The 20,242-nt window shown below is 31.1% G+C and overlaps 1 protein-coding gene across 1 annotated transcript; it reads left to right on the forward strand.

Moving 5' to 3' along the window:
- Nucleotides 1-4,860: 4,860 nt before the first annotated feature.
- Nucleotides 4,861-17,938, forward strand: LOC105332245 (uncharacterized). Its single transcript, XM_034453213.2, has 15 exons — nucleotides 4,861-5,293; nucleotides 6,944-7,047; nucleotides 7,482-7,627; nucleotides 8,256-8,367; nucleotides 8,878-8,993; nucleotides 9,623-9,720; nucleotides 10,252-10,397; nucleotides 10,537-10,704; nucleotides 11,222-11,355; nucleotides 11,668-11,810; nucleotides 12,995-13,050; nucleotides 15,955-16,081; nucleotides 16,857-17,135; nucleotides 17,324-17,512; nucleotides 17,779-17,938. Exons 1-15 carry the CDS (start codon nucleotides 5,032-5,034, stop codon nucleotides 17,883-17,885), a joined length of 2,187 nt encoding a protein of 728 aa, XP_034309104.2. The 5' UTR covers nucleotides 4,861-5,031; the 3' UTR covers nucleotides 17,886-17,938.
- The last annotated feature ends 2,304 nt before the right edge of the window (nucleotides 17,939-20,242 follow it).

Below are 20,242 nucleotides of genomic sequence, written 5' to 3' on the forward strand. Positions count from 1 at the left end.
TTGATAGCTGCTTTTTCAATAAAAAGGGAACAAAATGATTTACCTTCTCATCGAACATTTGAAAAAACTATTTGTTAAAAACCATTCGGATAGTACACAGAAGTACTTTGAAGTGGATAACAATGCTTGAGTTTCTGAAAGACAGCATCTATGGAATTTTTAGAAATCAGGTCTTACAATACAACAATCTGAAGGAATTTTCATGGGAACTGGAGCGCGATTGATACCCATGGGACCTATTCCTGTATTCATTTGAAGCAGAATTTATTCAAAAACTTAAACGTGAAAAAAAGTCATTCGCTGAGGCCTTCAACTAAGCTTTCAGATATATTGAAGACGTCTTATCAATTAACAATTGTTACTTCCATACTTACGTCGACTCTATATTCCGGTAAATTTGAAATAAAAAATACCACTGAGTCTGTCATCTGTTTTATATTTGGATATGTTACTGGAAAGAGACAGTAATGGTAGCCAAACAACAAATTTTTTGATAAACCTGATGACTTAAATTTTCTATAGTCCACTCTCCTTACTTAGTTGAGCAATTCACATCATACACATGGAGTTTTTGTGTTTCATTAAATGCGGTACACAATGGAATTTTCCACGTAATAAACAGTTTTTAATGCGAGGCAAGCCACTGACAAACTAGTTAATAACAGTCTCGATACAACGCCCTTGTCAGCAAATGCAATCGTCCTCTTGGTCTCATACTGACTGTTATTGTTAAACCATAATTAATCACCTTAATATCCATCGATTTTTCCGTTTTTCTCAATAACGAAAAGGAGCACACGGCGAGTGTGACCTCCATGGCATCTGGTCAAATTTCTAATTTTATTTTAGAGTTTGATCTTTGACCTGCCCTTATTTTGTATTGTTCTTATGAAATTTTGATTTTGATCGTGCCATGTCTTGAGCCATATCTTTGTTTACATTGTTTTAATATACAGGTAAACTTTTTTCCCAGGGGGATTTTTTACCTGCAAATTCGTTTTAACAAATAAATATATCATAGCCTTGTCATATTCGTTTTTGGTCTTAATCTTGAATTTTCCTGTCTGCATTCAAAATGTAAACAAAAACAAATGTTAACATGACAAAGAATTGTGTCTCCCTTATATTTTTACAACTGACACTGTTAGATATGTCTTACAGAAAAAAAATAAAAAATACGACCATGTCCCTGTAATCATAATTTAAGTGGATGAATGATTTTTTACCCAGGGTATATGTTTGTAACTTTTTTCAGGTATAAGAATCAGGCGAACGTTGATTATTGTAATCGAACTAAAAAAAATTGAGGCACCAAAAGAATACTTTTCATAAACCAAAATGTGCACCTTTGTTTTTGCATTTAATGGATGTATTTGATTAAGAAAGCCACTACGACGAATTTAGTAAAACTTAATATTATGTAAAAAAGAATGTTAAAATGAATTTTTCTCAGAAATGAATATTATTTCACAGTCATTATTCTCACCCAATATGTCTTTTATTCTGTTAAATCAACTGTATTGTTTGCATGGTAACGGTCTTACTATTCCAGTACTCGTACATATCAAAAAAAGAACGTTAGATCATTACATGCAAAATTTAACGAAGAACAACATCAAAGAAAGTTAGGACCCATTATCATACATCAAGTAAACCATTAAACAAATGCAACTGACCGCAAATTATCATAAGAGAAGTCAACTCTTAGTGGGACACAATTCAATTAGCATTTCTAGCATGTATGTTTTTTCTTGATACGGCAATCGAATACTCGACACACTTTGTGAAATGTGGCAAAGAAATTAAACGTAGAAGAACAAATATATGTAAAATAATTAATAACATTTTATATCAAAATAGAGAAAAAACTCAATTTAGTAATTAAAGATCACAAGTGGGCCATAATTTTAATCACAGAATTTTAATCACAGGTGTGATTATACCTAATAACATTGAAGTTCCAAAAACAGATCTTTTTGTGAATAAGTAATATAGTTTTCATTTTATAAAACGGTTTCTGACTTTCTATCATGGTTACATTCACTACATTATGAATTAACAGTCTCTCTAAAAACGTAAGACTTCTCTGGTGCCATCATATTTCCTCGCAATCCAGTTCTAACAAGTATTTGTATAAGCATTTATTGACCTCCCGTCTCTTTATGTAAATAAGATGTACATGTACAATGTAAATGTACTGAAATTCAAGCGAAAAACGGCCAAACATATTTCACTAAGCAATTGCACTAAGTATAACACCACCCTTTTTATTAAATAACTGTCAGACGTTGAAAGACAAACCGCATAGTATTGATTGACACGGCAAACTTTGATTTGAATTTTTTTTAAATGTAGGATTTAAACCTTAATTTTTCTTTTCAAGTAAACAAAACCAGACAAAAAGATGTATGATTTTGCTTTGGTTACTTGTGGTTTCCTGGCGTATATGATATTATCCACACTTTTGTTTATAAATTGGAAATTCCTTAATATTTTTGTTGATTCGAAAGTTTTTTTTTATGTTGATATGTCTTTTGTATAATATGTTATGGTATCAATATTCGTCCTAAGTATTTTATCAAACCTTTTTTTGGAGACATTTATTGGTCAATTTTGTGCAGTTTTTTAAGTTCAGAAAATGTGGAAATAATTAATAATCTCGGAGAGCATATGGATAAATGTGTAAAATTACAAAGTGTTTATTAAAGTAATTGGTCTATTGTTCTGTTCATTTTGTTTAAATCTCTGCTCCGAAATTTCTATCGTATCTTCCTGACTACTGAAGGACCGTAACATCTAAAAAGAATAAATAATGTAAAAAAAACAAAAATAAAGAAAATCCGTACTCCGATATACGGTGTACGTAACCAATGACACTTATTTCTGCAAACAGTTTGAAAAAAGTACAAGTACATAGCAGAGGTATTGTTTTTAGTAAAAAATTTTCATAACTGGTCGAACCAGCACAATTATTTACAATATTTTGAAGGGATTAACCCCTAAAATATTAGCAATTCAACTTTCAGAACTGAAGAAATCTATGCATATATACAAGGAAATAAGTTGCGTAATTCTGTTCGCAGAAAACAAAACGATAGTCGCAATAATTACAATTTTCCATTGCATAATAATAATAAAAAGTAACATTATAAATGTAAATGATGCATGCTTATTGCAATAACTGCGATAGGCGACAATTTTATCTCCATATAGAAGAGCGTAAGGATGAGAAACAACGAAGGCCGGGCTCAGAATTAAGAGAAAGGAAGCAAGTGTCACTTCAAAATTCATTACATCAACATATTTGAAAATGTAATTTATCTTAAAAATAATCGGAATGTCCTACGACTCCAATCTTATTAGTAATTATGATGAATGGTATAATACTTTTCCGGACATAAATAATATTTTACTCTCTCAAGCGCGAACATGGTGTCAAATTGTCTGCATTGAGTTATCTGTGGTATTTCCCGATTGAAAACAAGTGCTGTATTCATTAACAACCTATAAGTTTTTATTTGTCACAAATAAACAAATCTGTCTCTTCGTTGTTACCTTGGTTGCTACTTAAAGAACACTTAAGCTTGTATGTGTTTGAAAAATTGATGTTCAAGGTTTTTTTTTTACGAAATTTATGTAGTCCCAGTCTCGAAATTTTTCTCGGGAACAACGTTCAAATCATAGATCTCCGATCAAACACACGTACTATCGTTACTAAATGTGAAAAATTGTTCACTAAATGACAGCTTTGCAACCCAGATGTCAAACCTAAATACCGGTTTTAAAAATCTTACAAATAAAAATGAAAATCTTATTTTTAAGATTGTTTTTTTACTATTCACAATGGTAAATGGTTTTAACGGCACGTAATTCATCAGCAAAGACAGCTTTTGTGCAATGCATGGTGATACGCCAAAGAAACACAGGTGTGAGATGGATGAAAAGTGACAAGCCAAGGTAAAAAATGCGTTTGCGTCAACGGTAAAATCCCGGCTATGGAAACTCTGCAGGTAAAATAAAATTCCTCTTTGATGGTTCATATGGCCATGAACGTACATGCATCTAGTATTGCAGATCAAATATCTAATAAAGTTTATGTATTTTTTTTTCAGAAACGATTGGTACCGTCATAGCCCCTATGAAACATTTTTGAAAAATAATTTATTTTTTATATTCATAACTCATTCATTCAATAAAGCAGTCCGGAAAAAGTGAACCCTCCCATCATGTTAAATATTTTTATTGTAAGCCTGTTATAAAAGATGAAACAATCAATATTTCCATTTATGTAAAAGTTATCAGGATTACCTTAAGTAGTTGGAAGTCTTCAGTCAAGCGACACAAATCCAAGAAAAGCGCCCCCCCCCCCCCCCCGATGTTGATTACGTTTCAAACAATAAAAAAATAATTAACGTTATAACGTAAAATCAATACAAAATTAAAGTAAACGAATCGACTCACTTTTTGGCGAAAGTTAGATATTCCGAATAAAAATATCAAATATTATAGAGAACATGGCGAGTAAAAGTCTTTAATTATTCAGAGAACATGGAATTCTATCTATCTTGTCATGATACTCAACGTGACACAATTCAGCAGAGCAAAACTTTTCAATAGGATGTGATGGTCTACTTATATGTTATTAGAACCTTGATTGTGTTAAAAAGGATATTGAACTTTAATTGAAATTTTTATGATTCTTTCGGCGTTTCGTAGATTAAGGTTTAATTTTCATATAATCTTTAATTTGTGATAAATCATGTCAATGGTTTACAATAAATGACAGAAAACCATTCCTTGAGTAGGAAATATAATTATACATATCAATAACAACTTCGTTAAAAATAACTTAATGCCGTATATTACATTACTTGATTAGAATAATAAGGATTGCTTCATCACACGATAAGGAAACTCGGAGAACCAACACATTCTCAACGAAGACAATCTTTATAGCTGACAGGCCATATTATTTCTTCTTTCGTTTGACTGGTTTAATATCATTACAAATTTCGTTGAGTTCCTTTCGCTATGATTGCGGTGCAATTATGTCTAGGCTTGATTTTCTTTGTGCTCGAACATCAATGCCGTGTGGTCATCCCGCATGAGAACTGTACAAACAACGTATGTTACTTTGACTTTGTCGTGGACTACAAGTTCACCATGATGTGGTACAATTACACCAACCCCAGGGAACCACAATTTCAACCTGTTGTGATTAGAGACGGCATATTACAACGTCGGGTGACAAATGTAGCATGCAGGGAGCAGTATATACCACTAACGAGGGAAGGTACTATAAACGATTATTCGAGGGTTATAAATTTTAGCAACGTTTGCAAAAACCTCAATGTTGCAAGTTTTTTTTTGCCACAAAGCCGTCCTCAACAAATAATCCAAATTTTGATTGCGAAAATAAATCGTGGCAAACCAGTGTATATTTGGTCAATCGCAAAATAAATTTGTCGCAAATAAAAGTTGAATCATTGTATATATTTGTTTACTGAAAATATTCACAAATTTTGGTTTGAGTAAATTTAAAAATATCAATGTTTTACTTTAATAGAATGTTGCCGTTTAGCGATCAGGGGAATCAATATTTTCATAATCATATTCTTTTAAGAACAAAAAGCTTTTGTTCTACAAATTATAAATACTTATCTATACTACTATATTAAAATAATACACTCGAATTTTTTTTTAGCTTTAACACCGATAAATCGGAAGAGTACTGTCCTTTCTTTTATATATTTTAAACATCACTGGTACTTGAGGTTACCAATTTGTTTTTATTTTTTCTCAATCAAGCTTCGTTAAGTAATAATCAATGAAAATTCCTCAAAAAATTCCGGAAATCATCTGAATTGTTTGGATTTTACAATCCTGCGCATGCGCATTACATTCACACTAACCCACGGGAGGCTCTTTATTTTATGTTTCAACAATACCACATTTGCATGGATAAACTTGGAAACGATAGAACAAATGCGTGTTAATTTTCATTGGAAAATTTTTCTGTTCATCAACGAAAATACGGGAAATAATTCTAAAAACAGTGCATTTACTATAAAAAAAATTCCGAGATTTTCGAATGTTAACATGGTGTCTAAAAAACGCTGTTGAAATATGTTGAATTTTGCAATTATAAAATTAAACTTTTCGAAGAAAGGTATTTACAGCTTTAAAGTGGTTTGTTATGAACAATTTGACTGTTATTTTCAATGCAACTTTATTAATTTTCTCCAAAATCGTTTTGGAGCAATTCTGCAATTTTCTGCTACATTACGGGTATATAGGGGGCATTTTAACTGTAGTGAAGGCCTTTCCCGAGACACAGATTATTCCAACTCAGCAGAAAGTAGTGAAATTAATAGCATTATTGTAGGCTTGAAGTTTGGTTATGCAAATGTCATCAATTTATGGTGTTTCGATGTATCTTTTTTGTAAATGCCCGATATAATATGCAATGTCAACCTGTGCGTGCACGGGTCAAAGTCTAGTATGCTTTAAATTAAAGAAAAAAAAGCTTTTGTTCTACAAATTAACTTTTATTGGGAAAAATATCCTCCATAAAGTGGTTCTTATCATGATTTTGAGCTGTCATGCATTTTACATATCAATGTTGTATTTACATTTATTTCTTGTCACGGACAAATATATTGCATGTTTTCAAAAATCAACATTTTTGACCCGTTATATAAATAGATTGACTTCATTGCGGTAATATTCTGTTAAGTTTCAGAACTCTAGATATTTTTATATATACGGATTTAAGTGCTATTTCGTTTTTTTTAAACATGTATACAAGAAATGCTGGCATACACTACTGCCCGATATATATTTTGCGGTGTGAAAAGGTTCTTTTACAACCTTTTTGGACTAGGTTCAAACAAATAAGTGTCATGTTATGATACAGAAAGTTCAAACAAATATCTTTTTACAGAAATGAAAAATGATGTGTCTACTGGTGACGGGCGATATAAACTTGTGTATGCAATCAATGGAGAAATTCCCGGACCTAACATTGTGGTTTTTGAGGACCAGGTCGTAAGTAGTTTGTCAAATGATTTGACAGATATGATGTTCTGTGCATTTTGCATACACAAACCTGTTCAAAAATCAGCGGCCATACTCTGTTGAGAGGGTTTTACGTAATATAGAATTATAAAGACAATAGTTCTTGGCGGACATAAAACCAATCATTTTTTATCTGAATAAAAAAGTGTGTTGTAAAGGTTGAAAGCTGAAATCAAGTGCTTCATAGTTAGTCGGGAAAAGTTATTAAAATATTTGAGATTGATTCTGATTAACTTATCTGGAAGAATTTGTCTGTGATTTATTTCCCATTAAATAAAGGATTCAACTTTGTTTGAAAACAATCAACCTATTCTTCAAATACTAAATATTTGTCTGCACAAATATTGCAAGTTATTGTAAATTAATTTATACTTGAATGTTATAAACTAATCACCACCAATTAGGTGTCCATCACTGTTCGCAACGCTTTAAAACTGGAGGGCGTTACCATTCATTGGCATGGGTTGGTACAACGTGGCACGCCTTGGATGGACGGACCGGATATGATATCACAATGTCCAATCAATCCTGGTCAAACGTTTGAATACAGGTCGGTAAAATCTGAAATTTTGAAATTGCTTCAGAGAACTATGTAGAAGCTTTCAATAAACCTTAACTAAGGAAAAGTTTCACTGTAATGTTTTTGAAGACTTTTGTTCAATAAGTTCTAATGGCGGAGTTTAGACAATATGAGAATATGAGAGAAGTTATTGGAGTAAATTATAGGTGATGCAAATAAACAAATCACCTGTCATAAACTGGCACATTTTTTACATGCATGTCCTGTAGGTTTTAAGTAAGATGGTTAAAATGTCTTTGGCTATCGACAATTGTGTCTACAAGCGGGAATGGCGTAACTAATCAAACAAACCAGAATTACTAACACCACCACATTTCCTATTATTCGCAACTAGTTGCTTAACTTATGCTTACTTCCGGGAGTATTTTGCATACCTTTATTAGAATGATCAAATTTTCAAAGTTTCTCGGGGATGTTTGGAATTGCGCCATTCCTATATTTACTTTTAGACTTATAACAATCCAAGGGCAAATACTTCAAACTTACATTAATTTTTGTTAAAATCTATTAAATTTTCTACCAATCAAATCTGTTTGACACTAACATTAGAAAAGAATTAAGAATATGTATGTAAATTTAGGTCAATAATTTGTTGCAGGTTCATTGCTTCCCCTGTTGGAACTCATTGGTACCATGGTCACGTACACAGCCTTCGATCTGATGGCCTTGCAGGTGCTCTCATAGTGTTGCCAAGGATCCGACCACCTATCGTAAGAATTGCTTATAATTGACATAGTACTTTTAGATGATTAATTTAGATATTATTCATTGCTTTCACGTTTTTTCTCATTATGTAGCATCATAATATTTCTTAAACATTTATAATCACAAGATAAGAAGATAATTGCTATTTAGTAACTTTTGTGCGGTGTCATTTCATGACCTATTCTAGTCATGTTTATAACTCGCATATCAAAATTTTGTCTGAATTGAAAAAGTATTTGAGGCGAATTTCAAAACCTCTCTTATGTACACCCCCCCCCCCCTATTTTTTTTACTTTTATAGATAATATTGGAGATGTTTATGAATATAATTCATCAAAAAATCATTCAAATAGAACAGCTATATAGTTAACAATATAAATCTTTATATAATCAGAATATGCCATTTTACTAAGTTTTACCGATGCACTTAAGCTTAAAGTTTCTGGAAAAATATATATCGGAAGAATAACGATTAGAGCCAATGGCGTATATTATTACGTTACGTTTATACACAGAGCATACCAGAAGAAGCAATTCCTGACGTTGAAGCCGAGTTTTCTGCCGTGTTATTCGATTGGATGAAAACCACAGCACAAGAGAAACTACAAGCTATAAGAGGCGGATTTGGATTGTAAGTTTTGAGGACGTTGTTTACTCAGTGTTTAAGTTCTTACATTCGGATTTTTATAACGTTCAATGTCATGAATAATAAAATTTGTTCTGAAAATAAAAAGTATCTCGGAAATGAATTATTATTGACATACCATTTGATAATTTTACTAAATCATGGAATTAGGCTCAAACAATGTTGTTGGTTTTTTTCAAAACAGAAAATTCAGATTAAAGTTTTCAGATTTTGTTTTTCACTGAAATATTTTTGGTAGTACTATACAATTCAATGTTCAGATTTTATTTGTAAGTTAACATAATTTTGCATATTCTCTGTTGATTTTTTTCTTATTTTCATTTAGATAATCGTATGGCACATACTTAAATAATATTGAAAAATGCTTAAAACCGATAAAAGACACCAAATCGCAAAATCATTGACCTCATTTAAATGTTATGCCATCAGAGTAGGGTCAATATAATAGTTTTAATAGTAAACATGTATTAATATTATCATCATTCAGTTATTTTGTAAAATTGAATAAAAAATGGGAAGAAATTTAAAAACAAATAGAGGAAATTCGGACTGGAATATTTGTGAATAAAATTGAATGGCATTAACTAATATGTTGATATTTTTTTAAATATCAGCTTGGACGACTACGACGGACAGTGCCAGCCGTTGCCAGTTAATCATGACGGATCTGCCATATTGTTAAGGCTGTATATTGGTCTGGTCAATGGAAAAGGTATGGACAGAAGATATTCAAATTAATGGAATAGACACTGTCACAAGCGTGAGCTCTTACTTTCGATTGTGACATTGCACTTGAAAAGCGCTCAACGTTTGTGACATCTTAATAAAACTCATCATTTAACAATTTAGTACCATGCCGATGTATGGCTTAATACATGTGTTTCAGGACACAATTTTTATAATTATGACCTTTAATATGTGATGTTTATATCATTTTCTTACTAAAATATGTCTGAATGTTTTGATAATACTATAAAGATAATAAATTCCAACGTTGCCAAATGAAAAAAAAAGCCATTATCTGACCAAAAAAAATTAACTAGACACATGGAAAAAACAAGGAGGTAAATTTTTTTTTATCATTTGATGTCTCTTAGCAATAAATTAAATTCATGGAACAGAAAAAAATCCCTAGGACAGAATTTTAAACAAACAATGTGGTAAACGTGTGATATTTTTTTCCTAATTATATCAGTAGAAATTCATGTTCATAATAAAATATTTCTATACAACTAAATAACAGGCCAGAAGTTTATAAACAATGATCCAACCTCTCCAGAAAGAGATTACTTGCCACTTGAGACGTTCACTGTATTACAGAACCGTTACTATAGGTTTAGAACTATCAACGCAGGATTTGACGTAGGATTTGAAATTTCTGTTGATGACGTAAGTTAGTGTCTGAAAATCAATCTAAGCAACGAGTTTTTTAAGCTTTGTAATTCCTCGTCTATTAAAAAATATGTTCATTTTACACTGCATATCAACAAGTTATTAATAGGGCTGATTTTTTTTCACATTTGTCTAGCACATGCTGATCATTGTTGCGTTTGATGGCAACGATGTACAACCCTACAAGACAGATATTGTTGTTGTTCAACCCGGTGAAAGCGTTGATTTTATTGTTTATACAAACAGACCAATAGGCAATTATCGTATGAACTACTTTACAACTCCTATTAGAGACCTCACTGGGGTGAGTTTTTGTCTCTCAAGTTTTAGTGACAGTTTTTTTTCGTATATATCTAAATAATTGAACTCAACCTGACTAAAAATGATTTATGAGTTCCTAGTGCTAAGATTCCAGCTAACAAAACATATTAAAAATTTTTTTAGACCTTATTTATCAAGTTAATTTTTTTCTCTTTAAACCGACCTTGTAATACTCAAATAAATTATAATGTTATGTTGCCGGGGAAAAAAGAAACTTAATTTAAAAAGGTCTATCATTTAAAACTGTCATTGATTTTAACTGATTTTCAGCAAAAAACCGAAGTAAATCTACGAGTGTCTTATTTATATAAATAATGAAAAAAAAAATTATAAAGGAGAATTTAATCTGTGAAAACAATATTATTAGATACATTAGTAGATACATATGCAAGAAACAATATTAAACATGCCATTATAAAACTTTCAATAATATCTTCAGCTTTTCCTACCCTGTACGTATCTTTATAACTCTAATTTCTTTGTTGAATACAATTTTGCAGGAACTTTTGGATAACCGTGCACGCACCTATGCTGTATTGAATTATCAGGGGATGGACGAAAACAGAATTCCTATCATAAGACAACGAGAATGCACCTCGACTGTACCGTGCTTAGCTGTCAATCAAGTTTTCGGGTAAACATTTTAGTATCAATAGAAATGACGGATATTTTTTCCTATAAAACATACTGTCGGTTTTAAGTAACTTCGTAGCCAAACGCTTTCATCTTCAAGAGGCGGATACCTTAATTAAAATGAGACTTTCACTCATAACTTTGTTGACACATAAAATCTTTCATTTCAATTAAATTGATTCTGTCATGACCATTTATACATGTACTGTTAAAGTAACCTAAGTATGGTTTTGTTGTATTTCCAACAATTATATTCTTATTCTTTTGATGAAGATATGACTATAATCAATAAGAAACATTGATTTTATTTCAGCCTCTACCCTGCCGGCATAAATATTGTCAGCATACCGCTAACTAGACTTCAATCGACACGGTGGGCCATAAGGAAAACCCCCGTCCCTATCGTAACACCTGGAAGACAAAAACAGCTGTTCTTTCTAAACTTTAATATTGATGGTAATACATACATAGATTACAGTTTTGCTGTCCTCTATCTCAAAATAATTTATTTTTGGTTTAGTTCAGTTATTTACAACCTAAGACCTTTTTAAAATGATGTTTTTAACGAAAAGAAAAGATTGGCTAGTATAACAGCGAGTTGTTTAACTGTAAAAATAAAAGAAAAAAGTAATTTTGAGAAAAAAATATCTTGGAAAAAGTTTTGTTTTACTAATGATAAGTCCAAACTGAACTTGATTTCCTTCTGCTGTTACATTTTCATTTCAGTTTTTATTAGATTTGATAAATGGAATAAAAAGCTTTATCATATATCAAAATTTTTAAAGTTTTTCATTAACTGAAAAAGCTAATGTTTGATTCTTCATTTCTCAAACCGAAACTTTTCGATGAGCTCTAATATTTGAAAAAAGGTAATGAAAATGGTTTGACAGAAAATAACTTTGTTAAGGATAGATTGGTCAATTATGCAAACTCTAATTTATTTTAGGAGCTGTACATTTATAGAAGTGAAATATATGAAAATGTTGAAATCTTTGAAATATCCTTTAGTTTCAAAGTAAATGGAGTTGGATTAACACCATTTACATTCATCGTTGTTCATACCGATTAAGAGATTATACCTAAACTAATAATTAAATAATTGGAATGAAGAAATGTTCTTTGCTGGCAATAGAATAACTTATGGTTTTATAACTGCATTGTTGATTACTTGTGTAAACAGTGCATGACTCAACTCGTCTTGTATATCTTGTTTATTGGCAGTTAGATAGTTAAAAAGTATTTGCTCTGTATATCGTAGGACCTCGAACATAATGAAAACTTGTTATTATTTTCTTTTATTATCACACTTTTCACAGTACGCAGGGGTGTTAAGAAAGCATATTGAATCTGAGTTACATGTAATTTCGTGAATTTTTGTTGTTCTATTTCATTTTATGTGAAAAAATATACGTAAGCTATTTATAGATGTCTCGTGATAATGTATCAATGTGGCAGTACTGTACAACCCGATTTTATTGCATTGACATCTGTTATAAAGGATAATACTAAGATTTTGATCCGATTCAAATCCGTTATTCAATCTCACGATTTTGAATATATTGTCCAAACTTAATGAAAAAAAAATTACAGTCTTCTCCATTGAACCACGTATCTCATTCATGAACTAAATTTAATTTCAGGAGGAAGTTCTAACATTAACGGTCACCGGTTTGTCAAACCAACTTCAGCACTTCAGGTTTGAATATTTTCACATAATAGTAAACTCTTTATTTTGGAGAAAAGTATAACTTTATTTTTTCTTTTTTTTCCTTTGGACATTGTTTGTTAAATGTCTAATTTAAACTTTTTTACTCTTTCCAATTGAAAATGTAAAGAATACAAAACGTAGGATTTCATTTCATTGGCAAATTATCCGAAACAATGAATATTATTATCTGAAAATATCGTTAATGAATGTAATGTTTTGTCAATAAAGAACGACTGTAAGTATATTTAAGACATTGAATGTTTTATGGACGAAACGTCCGAGGAAGCATGATTTATTACTAATTTTTCCCCCCATACATTTCCTCTGCATATTTATACATTGAATACGTTTTAAATAATGAGAAAATGTAATCAACATTAAAGGACGAGTGCACTTATGGGCCCCGGTGAAAAGTGAAAAAATGAAGAATCAAATTAAACATATTTTTTTCCTTAACATTATCTATTGATATCTATTCCATAAGAATTAACAAGTTTTAGCGCTGAAATTATTGTTTATGAAAAGCACGAAGCTTTAAAACATAGTAGGGGTCAGCAGATATTCGTGATTTTGTATAGTAAATCGAGGACAGGCATTCATTTTAAAGCCTTTGTTTACTGTCAGCCTAACCGAGTACAAACTTGTGGAAAAGACAATATACGCATTATACATTTAGTAAACTCCTGTGAAAGTAAGAAGATTGTACTCGGTTAGGCTGGTACCTAAAAAATGAAAAACGTATGAAAATTTCAAGGTTTTTCCTATAGCAAGCGAAATCTATTACCTGCGTGACCCATGTTTGAACTCACGCATGGAATAAATTATTTCAAACAATCACGTGGTTTCTATCCAGGTAAACGTTTGTCAAATGTGCTCACTGTAAAACATTGACACGTTTTAGATCGCTTTCCTTCATCTTTGTATGGTCAGGAATATTTGTTTGTCACTATGGTAATATGCGACTTCAAAGCTTCATTTGATTTTTTTTTTCAGACGTAAAATAATGCATAAAGTATAATTCAGCAAACGCGCCAATCGATCCACCAACATAGCAAAGTTGATTTAAATGTCTCCTCCCTCTGATTTAAATAGACACAATTCAAGTAGGTTCGGTTCGATTTTTCCGGATTTAGATTATTTATAGGCATTTAAAAATCCTCAATTTTTTTAATTGTATTCTAATTTTGGTAAATTTAAGCGTGCATATAAATCAGAAGTATCCATGAGTGCTTAACTATGATGAGAAAAAAGCAATTTGATGAAATTTTCTACATATAAACGGCACTGGAAAAGGGCCCATTCTCTATAGCTTAAGTGCACTTGTTCTTTGACATTTTTTGAACGGCTTGTCAAATAATGAACCAAGCAAATAACAGTATAACTGCACCTTGCGAAAAAATATGTTCGCAATATTTTCATTGAACAGGTTGCCGATACACTGTTAGAATATGCAATATGAAAAAGCATTAAACGATTTTGTTTTACATGGTAAATTCACTCTATAGAAACAGTTGACATAATATTTATTATGAAATGTTTTAAATTGTAAAAACTTCATTAGTTAGTATTGGTGTTCACCGACTTGTTTACAATAAATCTGGGTTCACCATGTTGGAACCTATCTTGTTCCTCTTTTTAAAGGTTATACATCTATCTTAGTGATCTGCATTTGAGGTGTTTCCTTTTTTATTGTAAATGATATTAGGGAAAAAATAAGTCAAGAAAACACATTTGGTTTTAAAACCAGTTGTGTTTACACAGCATATTAACTTAATGCATTTTTAAGGACAATAGAGTCGATAACAAGAGTCCATAAAGAATACCGAAACATCAATGTTTTTACTGATAGAACTAATACCAATATGAGAAGAAAAGTTGGTCCCTCTGATACATGGATTTAAAAAAAATTTCCTTTAAATACAGTTTTTAGAAAAACCTCTGACCATATTCTTATTAAGGCGTCGAGCTAATGCTCGGCAGCCTTCTAGCGATCGTCTGGATTGGCAATCGTCCAAAAATTCATGCACTGCACCGCCTTTTTAATGCGCATAAAAAATAAGTTCCTTGAAGTAGTAAACGTATTACAAGATTTGTATTCCTTTTATTCAACTAAATTGTGTACAAAAAAACCAACTTTGCCTCCCTGGTTATTGACAACTCATTGCATTAGTATAAATTTGCTTAATCAAGAAATGGCGGATGAATACAATAAGGTGCAATGTAAACATTCACTAAAATATTATTTAAGTTTATCGCTTACATTTTGATTGGAGACTGTGCCCGATAGAAATAAAATTTGATATGTAAATGTATTTGTTATCGGGCATGGTCTCCAAAATAATTGTAAGCGATAAACTTATCTAGAGATTTTGTTGCAATTAATAAACACGATAATGCAGTTGATTTGGTCGAGCATTTTAGATAGCACGTGTGGATTTGTTTGTAAACAACCATATCATCGGTAATCTTGTTTCAAACGGGAATTGAAATAAATTAAAGTATGTTTTATTATTATAATTAGGGACACGTTGTTAATGTATTCAAATTATGAGCCTGTGAAATGTGCAAAGACTTTTTAAAGCAGAAAGAAAATAATTTTTTTTGAGTTTTGAAATTTCTTCGAATTTTGTAACTATGATGAGTTATTGTATTATATACTCATCACGAATTACCCTCATCACTACCTATTTTATAACGAAATATACTGATAATTGTTTTTGAAACAGCACAAAGCGTAATTTCTTTCCTTTTTTATTCTAATATTATTTGATAAACGACTATATATATTAGTACAGAAATTCAAATTACTGATATCATTCGATATAAAAGAAAATGTTAGCTCGACGCCTTTGTGGCCGTTCCGGCCTTTGATTTTGTTACTTTTCACCATAGACGTATCCTGGTCCCGGCGCCACAACACCATGTGGACCCGATACCTGTACAGACAATGACTGTCGTTGTACTCACACGCTCAAATTTGATTTGGGAAATGTTATAGAAATGGTTATTTTCTCCTACGGTAAGAATTGTTGTAAAATCGTCATGCTTACATGTAACAGTATTTGCGGAAGGGTTTTTAAAAAAAAACCAAAAAACAAAATCACAAAAAGTAACTTTATTGTAAAGCGTAGGTTAACGTTCAATTCATCAACATGAAAATTAAATTCAATTGTTTATTTTATTCTAAAAACTAATGTATTATTTATAGTTTATAGATTATAATGCAAATAGTGCATTTTTTTCCTTTTATAAATAGTTTATAAGGGTCTTTAATAAATAACATTCGAAATATTTTTCTCCGATAACAACATTATTGTCATTTGATATTGCACTTAAAAAAAATAGTGTTTTCAATAAAGAAAAAATAAAAATGACAACATAGAGTAAATATGGGCGCTTTTCTAATTCCTTTGACGTTTTACAACTACTCCTAATTGTTATTTGATACCATAATTTATCTTTTAAAAAATTATGTATATATTGTAAACGTAATACATTTGGCTATGTGTTCATATTAGCGTCTTCGGCGGAAGGCAGGTTTCACTTATCAAGTACACTGCCAAATGTTTACATAAATGTTGGTAGATTCATATATTGAAAAATGCGCCAAATCAAATCCACGCTTAACTGTTAAAAAATCAATTATCCGCTAAAAACCATGCATGTCAAAATCATGTGAACCTTACAATATATTACGACTTACTTCGACGTTAGCTATCTCTTTGGACAAACGCTTTGCTTGATTCAGTTAATTACACGTATAAACAAAATATGAATTTTTTGTTTCTTTTCAGGTAATATAAAAGTAGTGCATCCTGTTCACCTACATGGCCATCATTTCCACGTTATAAAGATAGCATATCCACCCTTTAATCCGGAAACAGGAAACTCTACTGCCTTTAACCCTGATATTCGATGTTTAAATGAACCATGTACAAGAGCTACATGGGCGGACCCCTCTTGGATAAACGGAAACATCCCTGGAGTTAATCTTGTTAATCCACCTCTCAAAGATTCAGTCAATGTTCCGGCAAATGGATATGTCATCATTCGATTCATGGCAGATAATCCTGGTATACATATTTACAGAATATTTCTTGTAAATTCTCGCTTGTTTTTTTTAATTGGTATTTGTTCATTGGAATGACATACTTTTTGAAATCTTATGTTTATTAAGATTATTAAGATCTTATATTATTATTATTTTGGATATCATGAAAATTATGAGGTAAAAATGCTTTGCCTAAATATTGAATTTCAGGATACTGGTTCATGCACTGTCATTTACAACATCATCAGTTTGAAGGAATGAACTTAGTTATGCAGGAAGGGGAGGTTCATGAAATGGCGCCTTTGCCTACCAATTTTCCAACATGTAACAATTTCCGGGTAAACCCAAATCAATTTTACAGTATCATCAGAAACCAGAATAGAATGCTTGCTTCAAAAGGTAGGTGTCTTAAGTATTCTTTATTTTTGTTTTGTGTCCTTCTCTTAATATTACAAAATACTTTCAAAGAGAGATTAGATTAACAATGGTCAAGAATAAAAAAAGTTTTTAATGTACCATATTCACCGAAAAATGTTCTTTGTAAGAAATTTTAACACCTTTTATAAATTTTTCTTGATATATATATATATATATATATATATATATATATATATATATATATATATATATATATATATTAAGAAAGTTTTTTTTTTATCATATAGGGATTACCCAAAGTTTTACTTCTGGACAAGCTTTCGCAGAAACAAGTAATGCCGCCAAAATGTGTTTATTGTTCCCATGGATATGTGACAAAAACCACTATGTGTAAACATTAACTAGATTGTTGCAATTAGAATTGGGGCAAAATAAAATAAAGTTGAAGTTTGATAAAATTTATTTTTTTCATTATACATGTAACAGACCATTTTTATCTGGGAAAAATGTTCATAAAGGTTTTTCTTTTTGTTTCAATTCTACATTCAAGATAATGAAAATATTACGAATTTTAATTTCAAAAAGTCAAATGTTTTGCATTCTATTAATTTCAATCTGAATAAGGTTGCAATGACAACAAGGTGATTTTAAGATATTTCAGCAGATTAAAAAAAATAAGAACACTATATATTGCCATCACTGTACTGATATGTTTCAAGTAATGAGCATTGTAACAATTTATTTACAATGAACAATCAAAGTCATTTATTAAAAGACAAAAGAGAATATATAAGTTTTTTTTTTATTTGGGCATGGGTCGTTGCCATGGTTACCGGGTGATATCTGTTTTTATTATTTTGGAAATTCGAAAATGCATGCTTTTAGAATATAATTACACAAATACATAGTCAGTGAATAGGTATTTCATTATGCAGAAAACTTTTAATTTCCAGCGATGCAGATCTATTCCGTTGATGGTAAACAAGTTAGAGTTATAGGACTTTTAATTTAACGTAGAAAGTCTGATAACGACAGAGAAATCGGATGTTGAATATTCACCTTAAGCAAATAGTGCACAAATTTTTTTTTACGGTAAATGTTGTCTAAATGAAATAGCAATCTCATAATGTATGTAAAAATACGGATAATCTTTACCCTGTACGTCGCAGGTCAAGTATACCAAAGTTTGAACACGACAGTTTTATACGGCTAGTAACACACGTATTTAATTGGGATAATATAGCATGTCATTTTGTAAAATTGATATCATTGTCAATTGATTGGATCTTACTTCAAAATTTAGAAGGTTAACAAAGTCACCGTTGGCAAGTTGAAAACGTTAAAATTAAATGCATAAAAAATGATTATACACTTAAAATTCTAATATTTCCTCCACATCTTCCCTAAAAATGAGGAAAAAAAGGTTCTTTTTTGTTATTTGTTGGTTTAAACAATAAAAAATAATAATTCTATAATTTTAATCATTGATACATTGATTAATAGTGACGTCACAGAGTTGTTTGGTTTTTATCTATCCTTCCATGTCATGTTTTACGAATATGCAATTTGACATCTGTTATGATGTTATAAAAAGTTAGATGAAATCCGTGTATAAATATATATATATATATAGAGAGAGAGAGAGAGAGAGAGAGAGAGAGAGAGACTTGATCTTCCAGGTTTTGCGATTGTGTGGAAACTCTTACTTGTTATGGTCTCCTCAGTCACCATAATGTGGTATGATAACACTAAATCTAGAGTACCAAGAATGAACTTTGTTGTTAAAATTAATGGATTACCTTAAAACCTAAAAATAAATAGTCGCAACTTATTTTTCAAAACTTTGTTACACATATATATGAAAAGTGTTCAAGTGATATTAGCTCACCTGAACCGAGGGTTCAAGTGAGCTTTTCTGATCACTCGTTGTCCGTTGTCCGTCGTCCGTCCGTCCGTCTGTCCGTCTGTCTGTCTGTCCGTCCGTCTGTAAACTTTTCACATTTTCGACTTCTTCTCAAAAACCACTGGGCCAAATTTAACCAAATTTAGTACAAAGCATCCTTATGGGAAGGGGATTATAAATTGTTAAAATAAAGGGCACAGCCCTTTTCAAAAGGGAGATAATTGCGAAACAGTAAGTATAGGGTGCGTGTCTTTAAAAATCTTCTTCTCAAGAACCACTGCATCAGAAATGCCAATTTTTTCACTTGTACATATAGTGAAGATTCTAAATTATAAAAATCGTGACCCTCGGATTAAAACTGGGGCCTCAGGCGGGGTTCAAAGTTTAACATAGAAATACATAGGAAAATGTTAAAAAAAATCTTGTTCTCAAGTACCACTGCACCAGAAATGCCAATATTAACACAACAGCTTGTATATATAGTGAAGATTCTGACTTGTAAAAATCGTGACCCCCGGACCAAAACTGGGGCCCCAGGCGGGGTTCAAAGTTTAACATAGAAATACATAGGAAAAAAAATGTTTACATGACATTTGTTCCATTTATTCAACTAAATTGTGCACCAAAAAAAACCCAGCTGTGTCTCCCTAATTATTGACAACTCATTGCATAAGTCTATAAATTTCTTTAAATAAGAAATGACGGATGAATACGATAAGGTGTAAAAAATTCACTAAATATTATTTTAGTTTGTCGCTTACATTTTATTTGGATACCGTGCACGATAAAAATAAAAATTAATATATGAATTTATTTGTTATCGGGCACGGTCTCCAAGATAAATATAA

The sequence above is a fragment of the Magallana gigas genome, chromosome 10 (genome assembly GCF_963853765.1).
Source record: "Magallana gigas chromosome 10, xbMagGiga1.1, whole genome shotgun sequence".
Lineage (NCBI taxonomy): Eukaryota > Metazoa > Mollusca > Bivalvia > Ostreida > Ostreidae > Magallana > Magallana gigas.